The 17,792-nt window shown below is 46.0% G+C and overlaps 1 protein-coding gene across 2 annotated transcripts in view; it reads left to right on the forward strand.

Annotated features, from left to right (window-relative positions):
- Window positions 1-17,792, forward strand: part of LOC122395832 (MOXD1 homolog 2) — a 221,614-nt gene that overhangs the window by 116,606 nt on the left and 87,216 nt on the right. For both annotated transcript variants that reach the window (XM_043393723.1, XM_043393722.1), the window contains exon 2: window positions 824-1,106. In XM_043393723.1, the coding sequence (XP_043249658.1) occupies window positions 852-1,106 (255 nt within the window). In that variant the 5' untranslated portion in view covers window positions 824-851. The remainder of the gene's footprint in view (window positions 1-823; window positions 1,107-17,792) is intronic.

A 17,792-nucleotide genomic window follows, 5' to 3' on the forward strand; every position in this document is an offset into this window, starting at 1 on the left:
CATGTAGATCATGGAGGGGTAGTACTCGGTCGACCCAGAAGTTGGAATTAAAATTAGCAATCGAAACGTCTCCGTGAAGTCTTATGCATCGTCTTAACAAGCTTCACAAGACGAATTGCAAGATATTTGCAAACTAGAACCATTAACCATAAAATCTGCTATAAAAAAAAACACACATTTTAAACAGCTGTTTCTGAAAAATCCAGCTGTTTCCTCGGTGTCATACACCTTTCCATCCAGATCGCCTGCACCTGTTATTACTTATATGGAAAACGCATGCTCCGATGACGTTACTGATAAATAAAAATTTAATCCGTGTGAATATTTAAACTAAATATCTTTCTTTATTCGTGGGGGAAATAATCCAGAGCCGAGATGGTTAAAGCGCGAACCATTAACGAGCGCCGGAAAAATTCTATCGTTTCGCGTGGCGAGGCGTTTCGCCGTGTAAGGATTCGAAGTACTTGTAATTGCGGCGTTAAGAGTGGTAACGGAAGCTGCCAGTCCATGCGCCGAGTCGCTGGCAAATATGGTAAGCCGTAACAGTACACGGTACGTTCTCGACTAGCGCGGTTAATTCGTTCCGAAGCGTTTTGCTCGAGTCGATTACCGAGAATGTATAACTTATGTAGGAAAGAGGGAAGATACACCGATAAAATATGACGTGATACGTTCGAACACCTGGAAAGGCCTCGGGTGCACCGTACCTGGCCCGAAGGAATAGGTTAATTTCATTCACACGCGGTATTGCGGAACGTGCTGTTGTTGTTTTTCGCCGACGGGTCAGCAAAACACTAATGACACTATAATTCTGTTGTTGCAGATGTTTTGAAGCGTCATCAGCCGTTAAGATGAAGACCGTAATCGCGTCGTGTCTCCTCCTCCTCCTCTCCGTCAGCGGTGTCCTTTCCGTCGAGTGGAAACACAGCGCTATCTTGGACAATAACTTCTTACTTCTTTGGACGCCCGACGAGACAGATGTTCTGTTCGAGATTCAAGCGAAGACCCTCGGCTACGTGAGTCTCGGTTTCACGAAGGATGACGGCGAGCTTGGAACTGACATGGTCATCGGATGGGTCGACAACAACGGACAGATCCATCTCCAGGTGAGTGTCCTTGCGAGCACATTATTCTAGAAAAACTCCTCCACCAGTCCCGAGATCGTCGAGTTTTCTTCGGTTTCTTGGGAGACACGGTAAATTATGGACAGTCCAGACAGTGCACCGTGCTATTCCCGGCCCATCGGGCACGAGAAAAAACTACTTTTTGATATTTTTCATCTTCGAGAGCCACGAAGCAGATATCCCGTTGATATCCTTGGTTCTTATTAAGACGTTGGGAATTTCGAGCGTCGTCCGGGCGCCAACGCGTTAATAAAAATTCTCCGAGTGCAAAGGGTTATGTAGGACACTGGTACTTAATGGGTTAAAGCAACGGAGGTGGACGAAGAAGAAATATAATTACCGTCGTGGCCCGGTCTTCGTCGACGTAGAATTGAAAATGATCGTTTCGGCCGTGCTCGTTCCGACAAGATTACATTCATTTCCCGAACGTTGACGTGGAATAATCTCAACTAATTACTCTTATGCTACCGAACCGGTGCGTCGAATGTTGCGGGGATCGTTCGAAATACCGTGCGGCGTGGGGGAACGCGCATAATGATAGTCCTTCCGGAGATAAGTAATGGGTTTCTCGTTTCGATCGGTGCATCGGATAGTTATCAATCTTACCAACCGAAGCCAGCGGCCTGTCATTACGCGTGCTCGTCATTTTGTACGACACTCTGCCGTTTTATTTTTCGCGGACGATTAACTTGGACAATTTTCAGTCACCGGGCATGATGCATTGCTCTTATCGGGAACGCTGTGCCCCGCGGTACGGAGATCGTACTTCACCGATCAAAGTGATAATTCGTTTATTTTTCTCCGACCTGAAAGCACGAAACCACCCTAGCTACTCTAACTTTCACTTCTATAGCGTATTACGAACTTAACGTTTCAGTTTTAATTTAATCCAATTTATTCAAACGGTAGTTTAAAAAATCGCTCGCGTGCGGCTACGCAGAAACGATAGAAAGGAGAATAGAAAGAAAAATGCATCCGGGACGGCCCAGTTCCGCGGCAACGCGTACGAGACGAAGATCGACTCGATGCACTCTGCGTTTCGTGGAAACGTTTCGGGGCTCGTTTTCAACGTGTCTTCCGGATCCGTGGCGAGCGTCAGGAATCGTTACGGACCGGTTTAATTTCGCTAGAAGGGGCACAAAGCGAACGTGCATAGAATTTCGTAGACGTTTGCAGAGGCGCGGCTTATTTTCGGCCGCTGTTAAATTTAAAACGTCGCCGCATCTGTTGACGCAAACCCTTCGCGAGAACCGGACTCGAGAGGATTACGCGGTATCCTCCCTTTCATCAGCGTTACGCGGGGCTGTTGTCACTTTACCCGGGTTCCTCATAACATCGGGGACCCTCGCGAGAGAGACGGATGTCGTTCATCGTCGTTTTTTTCCCCCCCTCCTCCCGCGCGTGGCTTTTCCGTGACGCAAATGGGACGCAGCGTTACGCGCTTTCCTCGTTTGCAGATTTGTCGTTGCATATTTCTTTTGCAACACCTCTGTCGACGGCCACGTTGCTATGCTCGTCGCCGTTTCATCATCGCCCGCGGGGGCCCGTTTCCCGCGGAATTTCCCGGCAACGACAAATTCGCTCGGCGTCGCGCTGCGTCACTGTCAACTACGCGACAGATGTTCTTCCTTTTCTGATTACCCTCCACGATTAACGACAGCAATTTTGCCTCGCTAAACCCTTCGCCGCGGAGACTGGCCATAATTTCTCTTCATCCCGGGGCTCTCACCGGGCAACGTTCGCTTTAATCGAAATAATACCCCTCTTCCTGCGATAGATTCGAAGGTTCCCGTCCCGGCTACCTTGACCGATCGTTAATCGCTGGGCAAATAGCTTCGTCTACGCCAGTGGTCTTCAAACTTGCAACCCCACGCTTCACATTTCGTTTCAATCTCAAACGTTTCTCCGAATCTTTCAGAAGACACTATTATATCCAGTATTTTTTAACCCTTAAGTGGATTATTTGGACCGCTGCTAATAACTATTTAATATACGTCAATGTAATTATGTGAAAATTAACTCATTTTTTAAATGCTTTAAAGGAAAGTTGATTTCCATTTATCAATTTGATAGAAATCAACATTAAGTAAAATAATTCAGTCGTTGGACTTTACATGGTACATACAAGTAAGACTTTTATTTGCAGACATTTAACTTTGTATGAGAAGGTTGTGAAAGCTCAGTTTGAGTACCACTGGTCTGTTTAATGACCGATCAAATCGTAGGACTCCAAATAACAAACCACCAGCGATGGGAAAGCGGCGGCGTATTTGGTCGAGGTTAATCGAGGGCTTCTTAAACGAGTAATGGGTAATAACAGAACTTACTTATACACGGAGAGCGTAATACGTTTGCATCGCGACGCTTCCCTGAGAAGAGTACAAACATACTTCCTGAATTCCATCAACGTATCATTATCCATGTTATTAATACTAACTGTCACCGATTCATCTTCTATCCCTAAAATACAGCTGACAAACGTACGATAGATCCATTTTCCAAGGATTTTTGCCATTTTTAGGACCCGGTTTCGCGTCACGCGTTTAACATTTTCATCAAGCTAATCCTTCGCGATCCGCGATGTTCTCCGAGCTGCTGATCCGGCTCGGTAACGTTTACTTTGCAAAGCGTTTCAGCAGCTTACCGACACAATAAAATATTCACGAGCGGATGTTTATATCGAAGAAAGTTTCAGCGTTTTAAAAAAATTATCTTCTCGTCGCGCAATTCCGATCTCCCTTCCACCTGAGCCCATCGTACGGTCGAGAAGTGAAAAATATAATCCTGGAAAGAACGTCGATCCCACCTGTCGGAATTTCGTTTCTCCCCGTAACAGCGTCATCCGCCCGAGTTGAATTTCGACTCAACACACAACTACCAAACTAAGCAAAGGGAAAACCGAGGTCCACACGCGAAGTCGAGAAGCATTTCTCTTGCCTCATGGTACCCCTGGGGACCATTCTTTTCAACTCCCAACCGTGCTCGCTTGTTTACGCGAAGGTAGAACAGCGAAGCAGCCAAATGGTATGGCGGAGATAACTCCTTGGTGGCCTTCCGTGGCCGGATGATTTTGTTCCATGATTGTTCGTAATTATTAAACATCTTCGTTCCGCGAATACGTAAAGCAACATAATATGTACAAAATAATGCACAACGGTGGAGACTCGGTCTGCTATTGAACCTGACTTTGAATATATTAAATCGGCAGAGTAAATAAATGATAGAGAGGCAGTCAAATCAATTACTCGATCGACCATCTATTCTTACATATACACAAGCCCCCATAAATCCATTCAGTACTAGTGTATCATTTAGAAAACATTCAGGAAACAATTTTGAGCTTTAGAAAATCTTTTCTGTAATTATGATTTTCTAGACACTCGATTCAGAATCGAATCATGTACAAATCTCTGTTTTGGTGGGATAGCTTGGATATCCCCGGGTTCGTAGATCGGTGGAGGTTAAATAAAATGCTGTCGATCGTTGAAATTCGACAAACATCCGGGGGACGTTCGATCTGGCGAACAGGCTGCTTATTGCTGCCGGGAGTATGATCGGTCCCGGGTATCAGGGGGCGACGGGTTATAGAGATCTCGGGCGTTTCTTCTAAAATGGAAAGGAGCCGTAACAGAGGAGGGACGCAATATAGGAAAGCAATCTTCTCCGGCGACCAGCGCGGGGTTAGCGCGCGAGAGAGTGGTGGGTCGGCGGTTAGGTACATATCTACCGAGGTAGGTAGGTAGTCGGGCTGCAGATCGCGTCCGTCTCGCGTGTCCGCAATTTTTCCGGTAGAATCGTTGCCCGCTCGTTCCATAATGCATGCCGTGGCGCGCAATGCTCTACGCGATGCAGCCGTCGCCGGACGTTCTCATACGGAGACCGACGCCGTGATGGAAAAGGAAGGGAAACATCACGAGAAGGGACCAACGGAGACGGAGGTATCGGGACCACGGGCGTAGAAAGAGAGAACGATGGTCCAGTTGACGGCCAATGGGAGCGAGAAGGTTTTTCGTTATGATCGTAATCTTAGAACCAGAACAGCCGCGGGCGTCCAAGACCAGCCTGAACGACCGACCCCGGGACTCCTAGCGCTCGATTTCTTGTCCTCGTAGATGCCCGTCCTCCACCCCGTTCCACGACCTCCACCCCTCAGCTGCCCACCTTCCACCAATCCAACACACTCCGATTCCTTTCTTCGCGGGTCAACTTTTCGCCTTTGCCCTCGGACCTCCTCTCCGCGCGAACACAAACTTCCGGTGGTGCAACGACGACGATCGACGGATCTGGGTCGATCACCCAAACGCCCAGTATCAGGTTGTTAGACTCAACGAAAGTACGAGAGGCAATCAACCTCGGGCAGGTCGAGCTTTGTTCAACTTTTACGATGAATTTTTAAAATAATGTTCCTCGTGGTACGTAGTCTCCGCTAGTCTTCGAACGCTAGCAACCCCTTCTGCGATCGATCTTTGTTTCTCCGTTGCAATACTTGTCTCTTAGATAGTCGTTACTCAACCCCGAGTACTGTTATAGAGCGACCTAGGTATTAGTGGGATTGCACCATTCGTAGCGGTTTACGGGAAATAAATTTCACGGGGAACTTTGTTATCGTTATTGCTTTGGCGGGCGAACGAGAACGCGAAAAGACGAATACGTTCGACAAGACGAATCGAAGTTGATTAAAGATGTACGCCCGATACATTCTCCGTTCAGTCTACCCGGCTCTTGTGTGCTCAACCACTTCCGTCCCCGTCTCTTCAGGCAGTTGAATTCAATTTTCCTGGTCTAATTCTTTTATTCGCTTCGTTTAACTTCCCCGTACCGCTCGGCACGTCGTTTCACGGCGAGATCCCGCGGCTCGGTGTCTGTTTGAGATCTTTTCTACCCCGGGAATACTTTTTGAACGATCGACCGCGATGCGAGACAACCGGAAGATTTACACTTTTAGGCTGCCTCGATTTGTTACTTTTAGAAACTGAGCATCCGTTGCTTCCGCGGTGCTCCTTCTTCGTTTGTCGGGATTGACAAATCGCGATTAATGGAAGATGAGACTTCGTTTGCGATTAAAGGAAGATGGAACGAGTAAATGGTAGAGAAGACGCAAACTTTTGTATTTTATATTGGATAATTAGAATTATTAGAACAGATGACAGTGATATATAGATAACGTCTCGAATCCCCTATGTCATTTTTTTACCGCGAGAGCTGGTGGCTCAGTTTTTTGGAGGTTAATGGGTTAAGAAGCGAGGATCGGAGAGAAACAGTAGAAGGAATAAAAACACCACGGAGAGATCCGGAGAGCGCCTGTTAATATTTAACGACTCATATGGAGCAGCCGTGAGCTAGAAACGCAAAGAATACTTCGGGAGCAGTCGCTGCGACTGGCACACGGATAAATAATGCAACACGATAAATCGTTCTCTGGTTTAGCCGAGCGTCCTGACCCCCGTCTCCTCGAAAGAAAAGCATCGCGCGGCTACAGAATTTAAAAAACTACTACAATCTTATATTAGTTGAAATCACCGTTGTATTTTATTGTAGTTTACGGGAAATTTTCAAAAATCTTTCACGTGCACATCGGTCTGTAAAATGTATCAAGGTTGAGTCAAAGGTTTTAGGGATCGGTCTGACTAGACATAGCTTCCAAATTTTAGGGATAATACCAGAGGAGAGGGATTTATTAAAAGAATACGTCACTGATGTTTATGGAGATATTCGAGAAGTCCAAGGTTCGCAGTTAATTAAAATTATACTCGCTGATACGAGGAAGAGACGAAAGCGTTATAAGAGTTTGGATTTCGTTCGAGTCGCGTGGGTGGTGTGTCCCCCCACTTAACGCGCGATTATTTCAACGGTCGCGGGAGGCGCCTCGAGGCGAAATGGTAATTAGATCTTGCTCCGTAGTTAATTTCGGTATCCGTCGGTGGTGTTTCTCTCTCTTTGGTCGCACGCACGGCGAGCGGAGTCGAATGTAATCACGGCGCGGGACCGGATGCAGGACAGGCGCGGGTGCTCCGCCGAGGAAAAAACGAGAAGCGACCGCGGCATTTCGCGCAGAATGAAATTCCTATTCCGCATTGTCGGCGGTTCGCCACTGCAGTCGGGTAAAGTGGCTGAAAAAGGCCGACGGAATGGGATGAAAATGCTGCGCAAGGCGAGAGTGTACAGGCTGATGCACACTCGGCCGTCTATCCCGCGGCGGAACGCTTGCTCGAGAAATCCATTAACGAGCGTTTCGGACGATTGCTGGGTAAATAGCGTTTCCTAATTCGCCGCGGAAATTTTTTAATCCGACCCCACCCGCACCAACGAAGGGGAAACATCCTGTCGGGGAGGGGCGACGTTTTGGACGCCACCCAACGCCCAGCATCGACGTTCGGACGCGCGATACCCCCGGAATCTATTCCGGATCTAAACGCATCGGAATTTAAATTAGAGTTTAGTCCAAGTGGATGCTGCGAGGGGCAATACCTAGGGAATACAATTTTTCCGTATATTCCGGGAACGGTTATGCATGGAATCTCTTGCTACCTTTGATAAGAAATCTTAAGAGGGGTATACCAGTTTCTGGCAACTTTTACCGGATTTGCATACTACCCAAAATAATTGCGCTCTCTTGGACTGCACGGTGGCGATGCTGTATCCGAAATCCTAAGATTGGAAGGCTATATTTGTTATTTGCTGCATCCCGGTCGTTCGGTTCAATTTTTAGAATTCTCTCGAGATTCCCTGGATTGTTCTGCGAATCCAAGTCAATTTACACAATAATCCCTTGACGTACGATTTAATTTTTCAATCGTATACTGTTTAATTTTGTTTAAATTTGTTCCTCTTAATATATGACTTGACGACGAGTGAAACTTGACATATAAAACTTGTAACGATTGTACAGTAGCTTTTCTTGCCACGAGTAACATCAGATTTTATTATTTATATACCAATTTAGTAACATGAAGGTGACATCTGTTGAAGAATCGATCCTCTCGGTCATCGTGGCGTTAAAATATCCGTTGATAGATTATTCACGAGCGAAACGTAAATGGAAATCAGTTTACGACCGAACGTAAAATCGTCGTTCGTTATTTGGAAATAAAATTTGTTCGATTCTGTCGATTCGTGACCGACGACAGAGCCAGACGGCACAGAAGGAACGCCCGGGCGTCGAGACGGAAACAATAACCGCGGTCGCGCAATCAAGTGTACAGTGGGAGAAATAAAACACGTTTTTTTCGATAGCATCATGGAAGGAGAGGCTCGAAAGAATTTGCGGATATTTGCGAACGCGTGTCCACACTGAATTCTATTCGATGTTCGCAAACATGCGCCGCACGGCGGGTTTATTGTGCTAGGTGCACAACGCAGGGGCCAGCGACCCGCTCGACGTACGTGCATTCCGACTGTTTGGTGAATAAATGATATGTTTAGTAATACAACGTCGCAGTGCGCTACTCGCGGCATTCCCGTAGTCGAGGGGGACGAGAGGCAGCCTGCAAATACTCGGTTGGGTGAATAAATTGCAAAAGAATCGTTGGATTTATGGGATCGATCGCGAGTCGCTACCGTTTCGAACGGTTTAATTCGTCCCGCGGCGTTTGCAAAGCGCGAGTATAACCGAATCAGTTAAATAAGATCCCCCAATGCTCGATATTGCTTTGCTCCTTATCCTGTTCTCCGTTTCTAAATCGTATTGGACGATCTAGTCGCGAATTTTAAATGCGATTAATTTCCATTTTCCTTTGAATCAGAGATTACATCGAACGAATAAAAGTTCCGAGCGAACGCGATGAATAAATCGCTACACGGTGTCTTCGTTCGTCATCTATTATTCGAATAAAACTTTGCTCGTCTCATCCACGTCGCTTACTCTTGCACGAGGCCACTGCCTCGGGGATGTTATTAATCTCGTTGAGATACGCAACTCGAGGTCATCTTCGATCATCCGCTCGATCGGACATTTAATCAGTTGCATACACGTTTCCGTTTTGTAATCGAGCGAATTTTTCACAAATTTCCATTAATGAAGCGAACGAAAGTTGGGAGAAGCTCGAAACCATTCGTCATCGTCGCGTAATGGGTTGGTCTAAATTAGGCCGAGGCTCGAAAGGATGAAAGGCTGTGGGTACACATGCGTTCCATTTATATTCTGTTTGCGATTAGTACGGCTTCATTTGAATCTCATTTACGTTTCAGTTTAGACCGCTCAGGATTTAGTTCAATGGCGTTGGTCGATTCATAATTATTCGTATTAGCTTCCCAGTGCCGGTACCGTGGCTATTTTTGAAATACGAGTGACACGTATCGCGTTGTAATTAATGAAAATAATTAATTTTACTCACACGACTTACGAGTCTGACTCGTTGTAAGTTCTTGATGTCAAGATTCACAATCACGAAGCTACTCACTGGTTATCGAGTCTTATATATTGAAATATTCGTAAAACAAATTCTTTTTCAAACAAAATTAAACAGCATACGTTTGACGAATTATTTGAAATTAAATCGTACGTCAATGTTTCTGCCCATAACTCCTACAATAGTGAGTGTATTTCATGGAAATTTATTTACGTAGTAGAGCTCGTGGATACTGAAAAAAAGTATGAAACAAAATTTTCGTGTAGCGGCAAACAAATTTATTAAAAACCAAAAACTAATTTACAAAAACTAAACTGCTCGACGCTCGGTGTTCTTGCGTAAAAATGGCGGACGGCGTGTGTATCCGCGTACATGGTGCACCCACGTCGTTGAGGAGGAAGGGGTGCCGAGTGGGAGGGGTGTATAACTGTACAGAGGCTATTCCCAAGGTACTTCTGCCATGGGATCCCCCCAATGCGATTTCACCCACCGTAAATAGGATTCAGCGTAAATGCAGTTACGTGTATACACGCACACGCGCGTTTTCGTAAACGTTGTCGCTGCCCTGTTTAAAAGTGCCCCACTCCTCCGCGTCTGGCCATCCACCCTTCCTCCTCTTGCGCGCATCCGCACGATATTCCCCGTTGCAATGAAATCTGTGCACCGGCAGACGCAATCGCGGTAAATGGAGATCGCCTTTTCGATCCCGGAGCTCCTTGATGCGGTAAATAAATCCTTTGTTTCCAACCCGAGGCTCGTTAGAGGGTCAGAATGGCGGCCGCGTTTCCAGACATTGCCAGCTCGAGGCGGAAATCGTGGAACACGAAAGTATGCTACAATGTTGCCGCAAGATACAGCGAATCTTTGATTATCCAAGCTCCTGAAGACTCTGTAATATTAAATCATTGGTTTGTTTACGAATGGTAGCTCTGCAGTTCGTTTATTAAATTATTTTGGAACACAGTCTCTGAAAAATTGACCACCTGCAGGCAGAAACCCTGTATATAAAGACAATGTTCCGTGTATATACCAATCAGGCGAGATTTTCGAGGTGCCTTTTGACTCGCGAAACAATACAATCGTAAAACATCACCCTGGCGAGTCAGCCCCAACCGGCGCGTTCTAGGAATCGGCCCTTTTAATTAGCAAAAACGTCGTCCCCCGTTCGCTTTGTTCTGGCGAAAACGTTAGTATTCCTCCTGAAAAAATTCGAGGAGCCAATCGTGTCCGACGAACCCCCGAATAATTGTCGATCGCCGCGGAAAATTTGCAAACGCTTCGGCCACAGTCGATCTACGATCGTAGGACGACAGTCCCAAAGCAAACGAGGTCTCATTTGCATCCATTGTAACATCGTAATTGCACACATTCGCTACTGGTGAGTCGAATTGGTTATTTTTGTCGATAGAGTCCAACATAAATGTCTTTTTCGTGGCTCACAATACCGCAGAAATTCTCAAGATTAATTTAACTTTTGAAACGATCATGTTTGCCTCGGTTGGGTTAGCTTTTATGTAAAATTCGGCTAGAATCGCGCGAAACGTTCGGCCTCGCGTATCGATGAGCTTCATGAACATTTTTGGAACGTGGTAGGGGACCGGTTCGTCCAATAAAAATTGCACGACTAGTCGCGAATTACGAGCAATGTTTACTCTTTTTTTCGGCCTCCCTATCGGGGTCGCCGGGATTGACGTAGACTCGACCTGTAACGAAACAATCAATACAATCTGCTCGAGTGTGCAACATTTAATATCGTTATTTCGTTTGCTTTGCCAAAAGCAAAGCTGAAAACGTTCCGCGACGGCGTTGAATCCTCTTTTCGCTCATTCCGATAAAATCGGGATCGATTTGCGCGCAAGAGGGAATCCCAGTTAATGCCTCGTAGATGGAAATAATTGATAAGATCGGAACCGTGCGCGAATATAATTCCGCGCCGCGTTTGTACCAGGGAGAAAAAGGCGACCCACTTCTTCCGCCATTTTTCTTCTTTATTTTATGTGCGCGCGGCCGCTCGGGCGCTTAGGACAATTGCTACGTTTTATGAAACTTTCAGAAAAATGATGCAACAAGAGAAATATTACCTCGCTATCTGGGATAGAAGAATTATAAGTCACAGAGAACTATAAAACAAAGTAGGTTTTAAACGTTTCATACTTCTCTCTTGGCGAGTACTGTACGCCTTCTAAAGTTTTAAACACTGTCAATATATGTTAGTTCATCGACCCATTATTGTAAATAGTATCTTCAGTCGTCATTTGCGTGATCTGAGACTGTCAGAAAATTTCGAAGCCATAATAGTGCTTTTAATCTAGCTATTTGTAATATTAGGTCATCGTATAAGTCGGACTACCGATAAAATTCATGATTTATTACGAGAAAAACGAAACTTATCAGTCCAGGAGACATCTAAAATTTTAAACATTCTCATATCGGTAAATTTGAAATTTAGCTTCCACGTCGACTTACGTAACAATGAATATAATATGTTCTTTAATTTTTATGTAAAAGTATCGATAATAGAGCATAAGATGGACTTGCTAACTTTGGTGACAAACAAAAGTTTCGAGTCGAAGAACTTGGAAATAAATCGATTTTGACAGCTTGAAGGTTTCAAATCCAGTGTTAGCTCAAATTTGAAGAATTGTGATTCTCAACCCGACGTATTATGATCGCAAAATATAGGAATCGCTCGTGGAAGAATTGGTGAGATCCATTGAATTTTGCTGGTCGGTGTATCTGTGAATCGAGCGCGATTGCGGCGGCCGAGCACCTTTTCGACGATGAGCCTTTCAGTTAGTCGATTCCATTATTGACTCTGCACAGGTACTTATCGGATCAGAATAGAAGCCGTGTTATGGCATTTGAAACGAAGTCGGGGCTCGAGAGGGAGCGAAGGTGTAAGAGGTTTTCCGCTCGAAGCGGCGGCTCGCATGCCGATTTGCTTTTCGAGGATCTTCCCTGCTATTTGACGCGTGGTTCGCGCGCTATCCCCGGGTCTGGTGGTCTGGGATGCAGAGCGGGCGAAATCAAAATTCCCCTCGCAAAGAACTATTTAGGATTCCATCTGTAGAAGATATCCCCGTTTGAGAGTCGCGTCTCGAACCCCGGGCATTCCGAATGGAAGTAAAATTGAATGCCACAAATCATGCGGACTACGTGGTAGCTTTGATATCGCCGTTCGTGTAAATTGTATTATCTACCGGATGTTTGAGAAATATTTTAAGATAAAAGACGGAGAGGAGAACGGAGCACGAGCGCGGGGGCAAAGAAAGATCGTTTCGAACGTCTCGCCGGAGCTAAGAGGAAACTTACTTCGAATGTATATCGTCTTTGTGATTCCGTGGCTCGTTTCGCTCGAGAACCGCGCTCGGGTATCTCGGGAACCATTCGTCAAAGGATAATATTGATTTTACAACGGGTACAACCACGTACTCGAACGATATCTTGGCGATCCCAACGAAACGGTTGCCGTATTAGCGAAAGTTGCTAAGAAAACATTCGATGGGGACGGTGCGTTCCGTTAGAAATTGTATTATAATGGCGGTCGTAATTACGTGTTCCCCGATACTCGAGGTGTCCGGGAAGAAGTGCCACATAATGGCATTCAGCGACGGGGGTTTTGTAGCCGGCTGCGAAATATATGCTTGGAACGACTCCGTTTCGAAGGTTCCTCCGTACGAATGGCTTCAAAAGATTCTTCGGCCCGAAGCCATGCCTCGCATGCTGATTCGTCTCTCGACGTCTTTGGAGCAGTTCGGCGCCCCGGGCTGCGTCTAGACTCTTGAGACGAGATTACTCAGACCCAGATCCTTCCGAGAAGGACCATTTAAATCTTAAAATTCAAACGAGTCCCCTTCGAACCATTTTAATGGCGCTAATACGATTGTCGTCGCGATTTTACGGAAAATGCAATCAAATTGTCTCCCTTCGCTTCCCTTATTAACCATTCGTTCCGTTAATATCACCCAGGGACCATATAAATGGGTCTAAATTAATAAATTGGATCAGAATATTCCCAGGAACAACTTAAATTTTTATAGATTTTATGAGGTGCACACAATGCAAATGATTACTGCAATAATTTAATCGTTTCGACTAGTTTGGAATAATATCAAAATAGATTAAATGTAAAATTTTTCGCTTCAGGTTTCGAAGATAAATTCAAAAGGGTTGAAAAAATAATTCCGTTCAGCTTCCGCTGACCCAGCATACCTCTCCTTCCGCCCGGTATTGGAGTTCTCGCAATCCTCTTCATATAGATCTCCTTTCCCTTACATTTAATCTATTGATTGAACGGATCGAGGGTCCTCGATGGATTAATATCGAGCAATAAATGGCCACCGGTAAACCTTCAATTTCTCTCGTAAATATTACAACGGATACCATGGATCAAATTAACCGCGAGAATGTGGATCCACAATTACCTCTCGACGAAGGGTACTCAAATGATCTCGACTCCGAGCATACGAGGATTCCCTCGAGCCCTTGTTTCAGCAAATTCCCCGTGTCGTGGCGAACCCAGATATTTATAAAGATTTTTGTCTTTCCGCGTGACAAGATTCGGAATGCTAGACGCGGTCGCTGCGAATCTCGAAGTTCCTCGGAGCCCCAACGCCCCGCTGAAAAAGATCTCGTGGCCCTAAAGGAGCGGACGCGTCTCTCGGGCGAGAGCACGTCTCGCTGCCTCATTATGCGAAGCGCACTTCACGTTCCCCGCAATTCTACGGAACAAATATCGTTTCGCCGCAGCGTGAAGCGAGACGCAACGGCGTGTGCACGGCTCTCATCCGCGGGTTTATTAAAAGTCCCGGTGGAAGCGAGGCGAAAGGAGCCCCGTGGCCGTGAAATCGCGACAAGGCGCGGGCCGCACGCGCGAACCGTGTCCTACGCGACCCTGGCTTCCGTTTATGCCTTTTACGTTCCATCTGTATCCCACGGAACGAACGCTTCAACACTTCCCAGGGATAGAAAATGTCTTCATCACCCCTTCGCACCTTTAATTGCACTGTGCGTCCTCTAGATAATAAATTTCAACCTCTCAACAGTCTAACAGCGCTTGTTAAAAATAGTTAAACTTTACACCTGCACAGTTCCGAAACTACTAGTGTTTTATTAATAATTGAACCACTGTTGGCAGCGGCAAAGCCTCCCCTTTAAAATGGCTGTTGGATTTTGTCGATCGGACTTTCCGTTTTCGAGATATCGTAATTTATGTAAAAGGTAATTTTTTTTAATTCGACTATCGCTGTCTCCGTCTAACGCGTCGCGTCGAGCCTCCTTGTCGCACGTGAGTCGAGACAGTCGCGTGACGCGGAAGTAGTAATTCCAAGAATTTACTACGCATTGTTTACTATTTTTGCGCGCGCGCGCGTTCATTGATCACAATGAACGTAATCAAACGCTTCGGACCCTCGTATCTCCGAAACTAGCCACCGCATCGACTTGAAATTAAAATTACGATATCTCTGGAACTAATAAAGCTATCGACTCGTACAAACGCTCATTTTAAAGGGCATTTCATCCTCTATCCAATGCATGCAACAATTATTATTTTTTACGCTGTCTTCTATGTTTATTTTGACATTTACTTTGACGCTACATACCCAAGGTAGTTTCAGCACTTTCTATCGATCGTACGACTGGCGTGCGATAAAACTGATGTCGCGATTAGCCCGGTGCTCGAATTTCCATATTCCAACAATATTAGACACGCAAGAGTCGAATAATTTTAAAAAAATATTCCCTCACCGAGTAAGCAATATATACCGAGGGATTGTGGGCACGACGAGTCTCTTTTTGGTCTCCTTAGGATTAATGCGGTCGTAAAGTTTCGCACGGCGGCGCGTCGGAGCACGTGGACAGTAAAGATTCTACGTGCCACCCAGTATAACCGCGATGGAGGCAATCTCTCCGGACGAGGAGAAACAATAAAAGCAGAAAGTGGCGGGGCTGCGGGCTAGGATCGCGCGAGTGATGGATCGCGTCTCGTTTCGCGAATATAGATCGGTATTATAATGCGTTCGTTCTCCCCGTCGTTGGCTGTCCACCGTGGAGGGGTTCGAGATGCTACTTGGGGACCGCGATGGGCCCGCAGATACTGTCAGAACTCTGGTAGGCTGGGCGTGAACGGGGCCCTCGCCTCTCTGTTGGGACCGCTGGCGCGACGATTATCTGTCGGACTTCCCCGACGCGTCCTGTCAGGTGGTTAACAAATTTTAACGAGACTTTCCCGGCCAACGAGCGACGTGCAACTTTTGCTCGTTAGCCGTCCAGGGGCGGCGGGGAACCGGCCATCGATGGCAGATGCGATTAAATTATTGTTAACTCGATGCAACTCCGCGGGCCGCGTTACATGGACGGGAATGTCGCGCGCCGGGAATTATTGGAACGTTAATACCCGCTGTCATTAACGTCGCTCAATTATTAAATTATGCGGTGGCCGCGGGATAAACGATCTATCGCGACCGACGTTGTTACCGCTCTTTTGCGAGTCGTCTGTAAACAGCCGTTTGGCGATTATTGTCCGGCAAATTTCAAAATCCACCCTTGGCGCTGTTCGTGCAACATGAAATTATACTAAAGTTAATATTTACATTTAGAAGGTGTAATATTAGTAGGAAAGATTTTAGATACTGTCCAGACGATCGTTGATATAATTAATCGTGGAAATAAAGATCATTCGTTTCATGTCAAACGAAGGGAAGAAGTTATCGAGCGCGATCGTGGTTATGGATTATCGAGCGCCGTTATTAGCGCGGCGCGAACGATTTCGGGCCGCATTGTGCTAGGTAATTATCATATTTTAGGAAGCTGTTGCGCGCTGGAAGTCGACGATACGCGCGTTCGTTGCATAAAATGACAATTTAATAACAATTTACGCCGCGCTATTTGTCAGGGGGATTAATGCACCGGTCGCAAGTCGAACGATCGACGCACGCCACCGATTCGCGCGCGTCTCGTAAATACATCGGTCCGTTATCGGCGGGACTGATACGGCTCCGACAACTGATTCGACGCGTATTCAAATTTGCGGACACGTGGACGCATAATCATTGAGCCGTGAAATACGACGCGTCGATAAATAACAATAACTCGGTACGACGGCCGGCAACGTACCGAAATTACGTTGCCATGGTCACAGTCGAGCGAAGGCGAAACGGTGATTGCCCACCGCGTGCACCGTAGATCAGAATTCAATGGTAGATAAGACACTCCCGCCAGCGGGTTTATTAAATCATGCAATACATCCAAATGGGCGGACGCGTGCAGATACGGATCGTGGTTTCGTACTTTGCGACTCGTGGTAGGCATACATAAATGATTGTGTACAACAACGGTACAAGCATCGTCGTCTGGTCTTGGACGGACAATCTTATAAACACCTCCCCTTGGGCGCCAGCAGATCGATTTATGAAACCTACGATCTCGTATCTCGTCGATCTTGTTTATTTTATATAACGTCTCTATCGTGGGAAGTTTACGACGTTACATGGTTAAATATTTTCACCGAATGGAAGTCATTCCGTCACCTTAATCCTCCCGAAAACGATTCCCAAATCCTCAACTTCCGCTGCAAAGCCTTTAAAACCCGTCGCGTTTCAAGTTCACAGGCAGTTAGTCAAACATAAATTCCGAATACGCGTAGTTCCCGTCAACTTCGAATTCAATCTCGCATTAATGTACCGGTCCGCGCTGCAACTTCCTGTTAACAAACTTCTTTTCTTGGGGGCTTGGAAAACGAATTTATTTAAATTCAACGATAAACGTATCGTATTATTTGTTACGTCGATATAGGCACGACACTTTTCATTGCTTGGAATAAAAACGATTTCTAACCAACGTTTTTGAAAGATGGCTAATTGGTTGAAATTAGATGTCGCTCGGTGTGTTTCGGGGGTTGAAGCAAGGATTTGGCGAAACGTGGCTTAGGTGGAAGGGAAAGTTAGCAAGGGTCGAGCTAAATGGGTTTAACTTCTATTGGTTCTTTGGAAGGACGGCGGGATACATCGATTGTGTTGTGGCTAAGCCAATTACTGATACGGGCTTTGTCTTTTGCCCCTGTCTGCGCGATGTGTCTTCCTAATGGGCGATTCTTTAAGTAGAGCCAATAAACGCGCGGCTTTTAATTTTTAATTCCGCGTTTCCGCCCCCTTTGACCCGCGCGGCGAGCAAAACAAGCGAATGTAACGCCGGGGCCGCGGACTTATTGCGGTCCTTTTGATTTCTTCGCGTAATTATGAACTCGTCGTAAGAGGATTTGCGCCGACTCATCCTGCGGGTTCGTTTGTAGTAAATAATTGCATTTTTAAATAGTCTGCTA

The sequence above is a fragment of the Colletes gigas genome, unplaced genomic scaffold (genome assembly GCF_013123115.1).
Source record: "Colletes gigas isolate AHSC1104 unplaced genomic scaffold, ASM1312311v1 Colletes_gigas_Sc00006, whole genome shotgun sequence".
Classification (NCBI taxonomy): domain Eukaryota; kingdom Metazoa; phylum Arthropoda; class Insecta; order Hymenoptera; family Colletidae; genus Colletes; species Colletes gigas.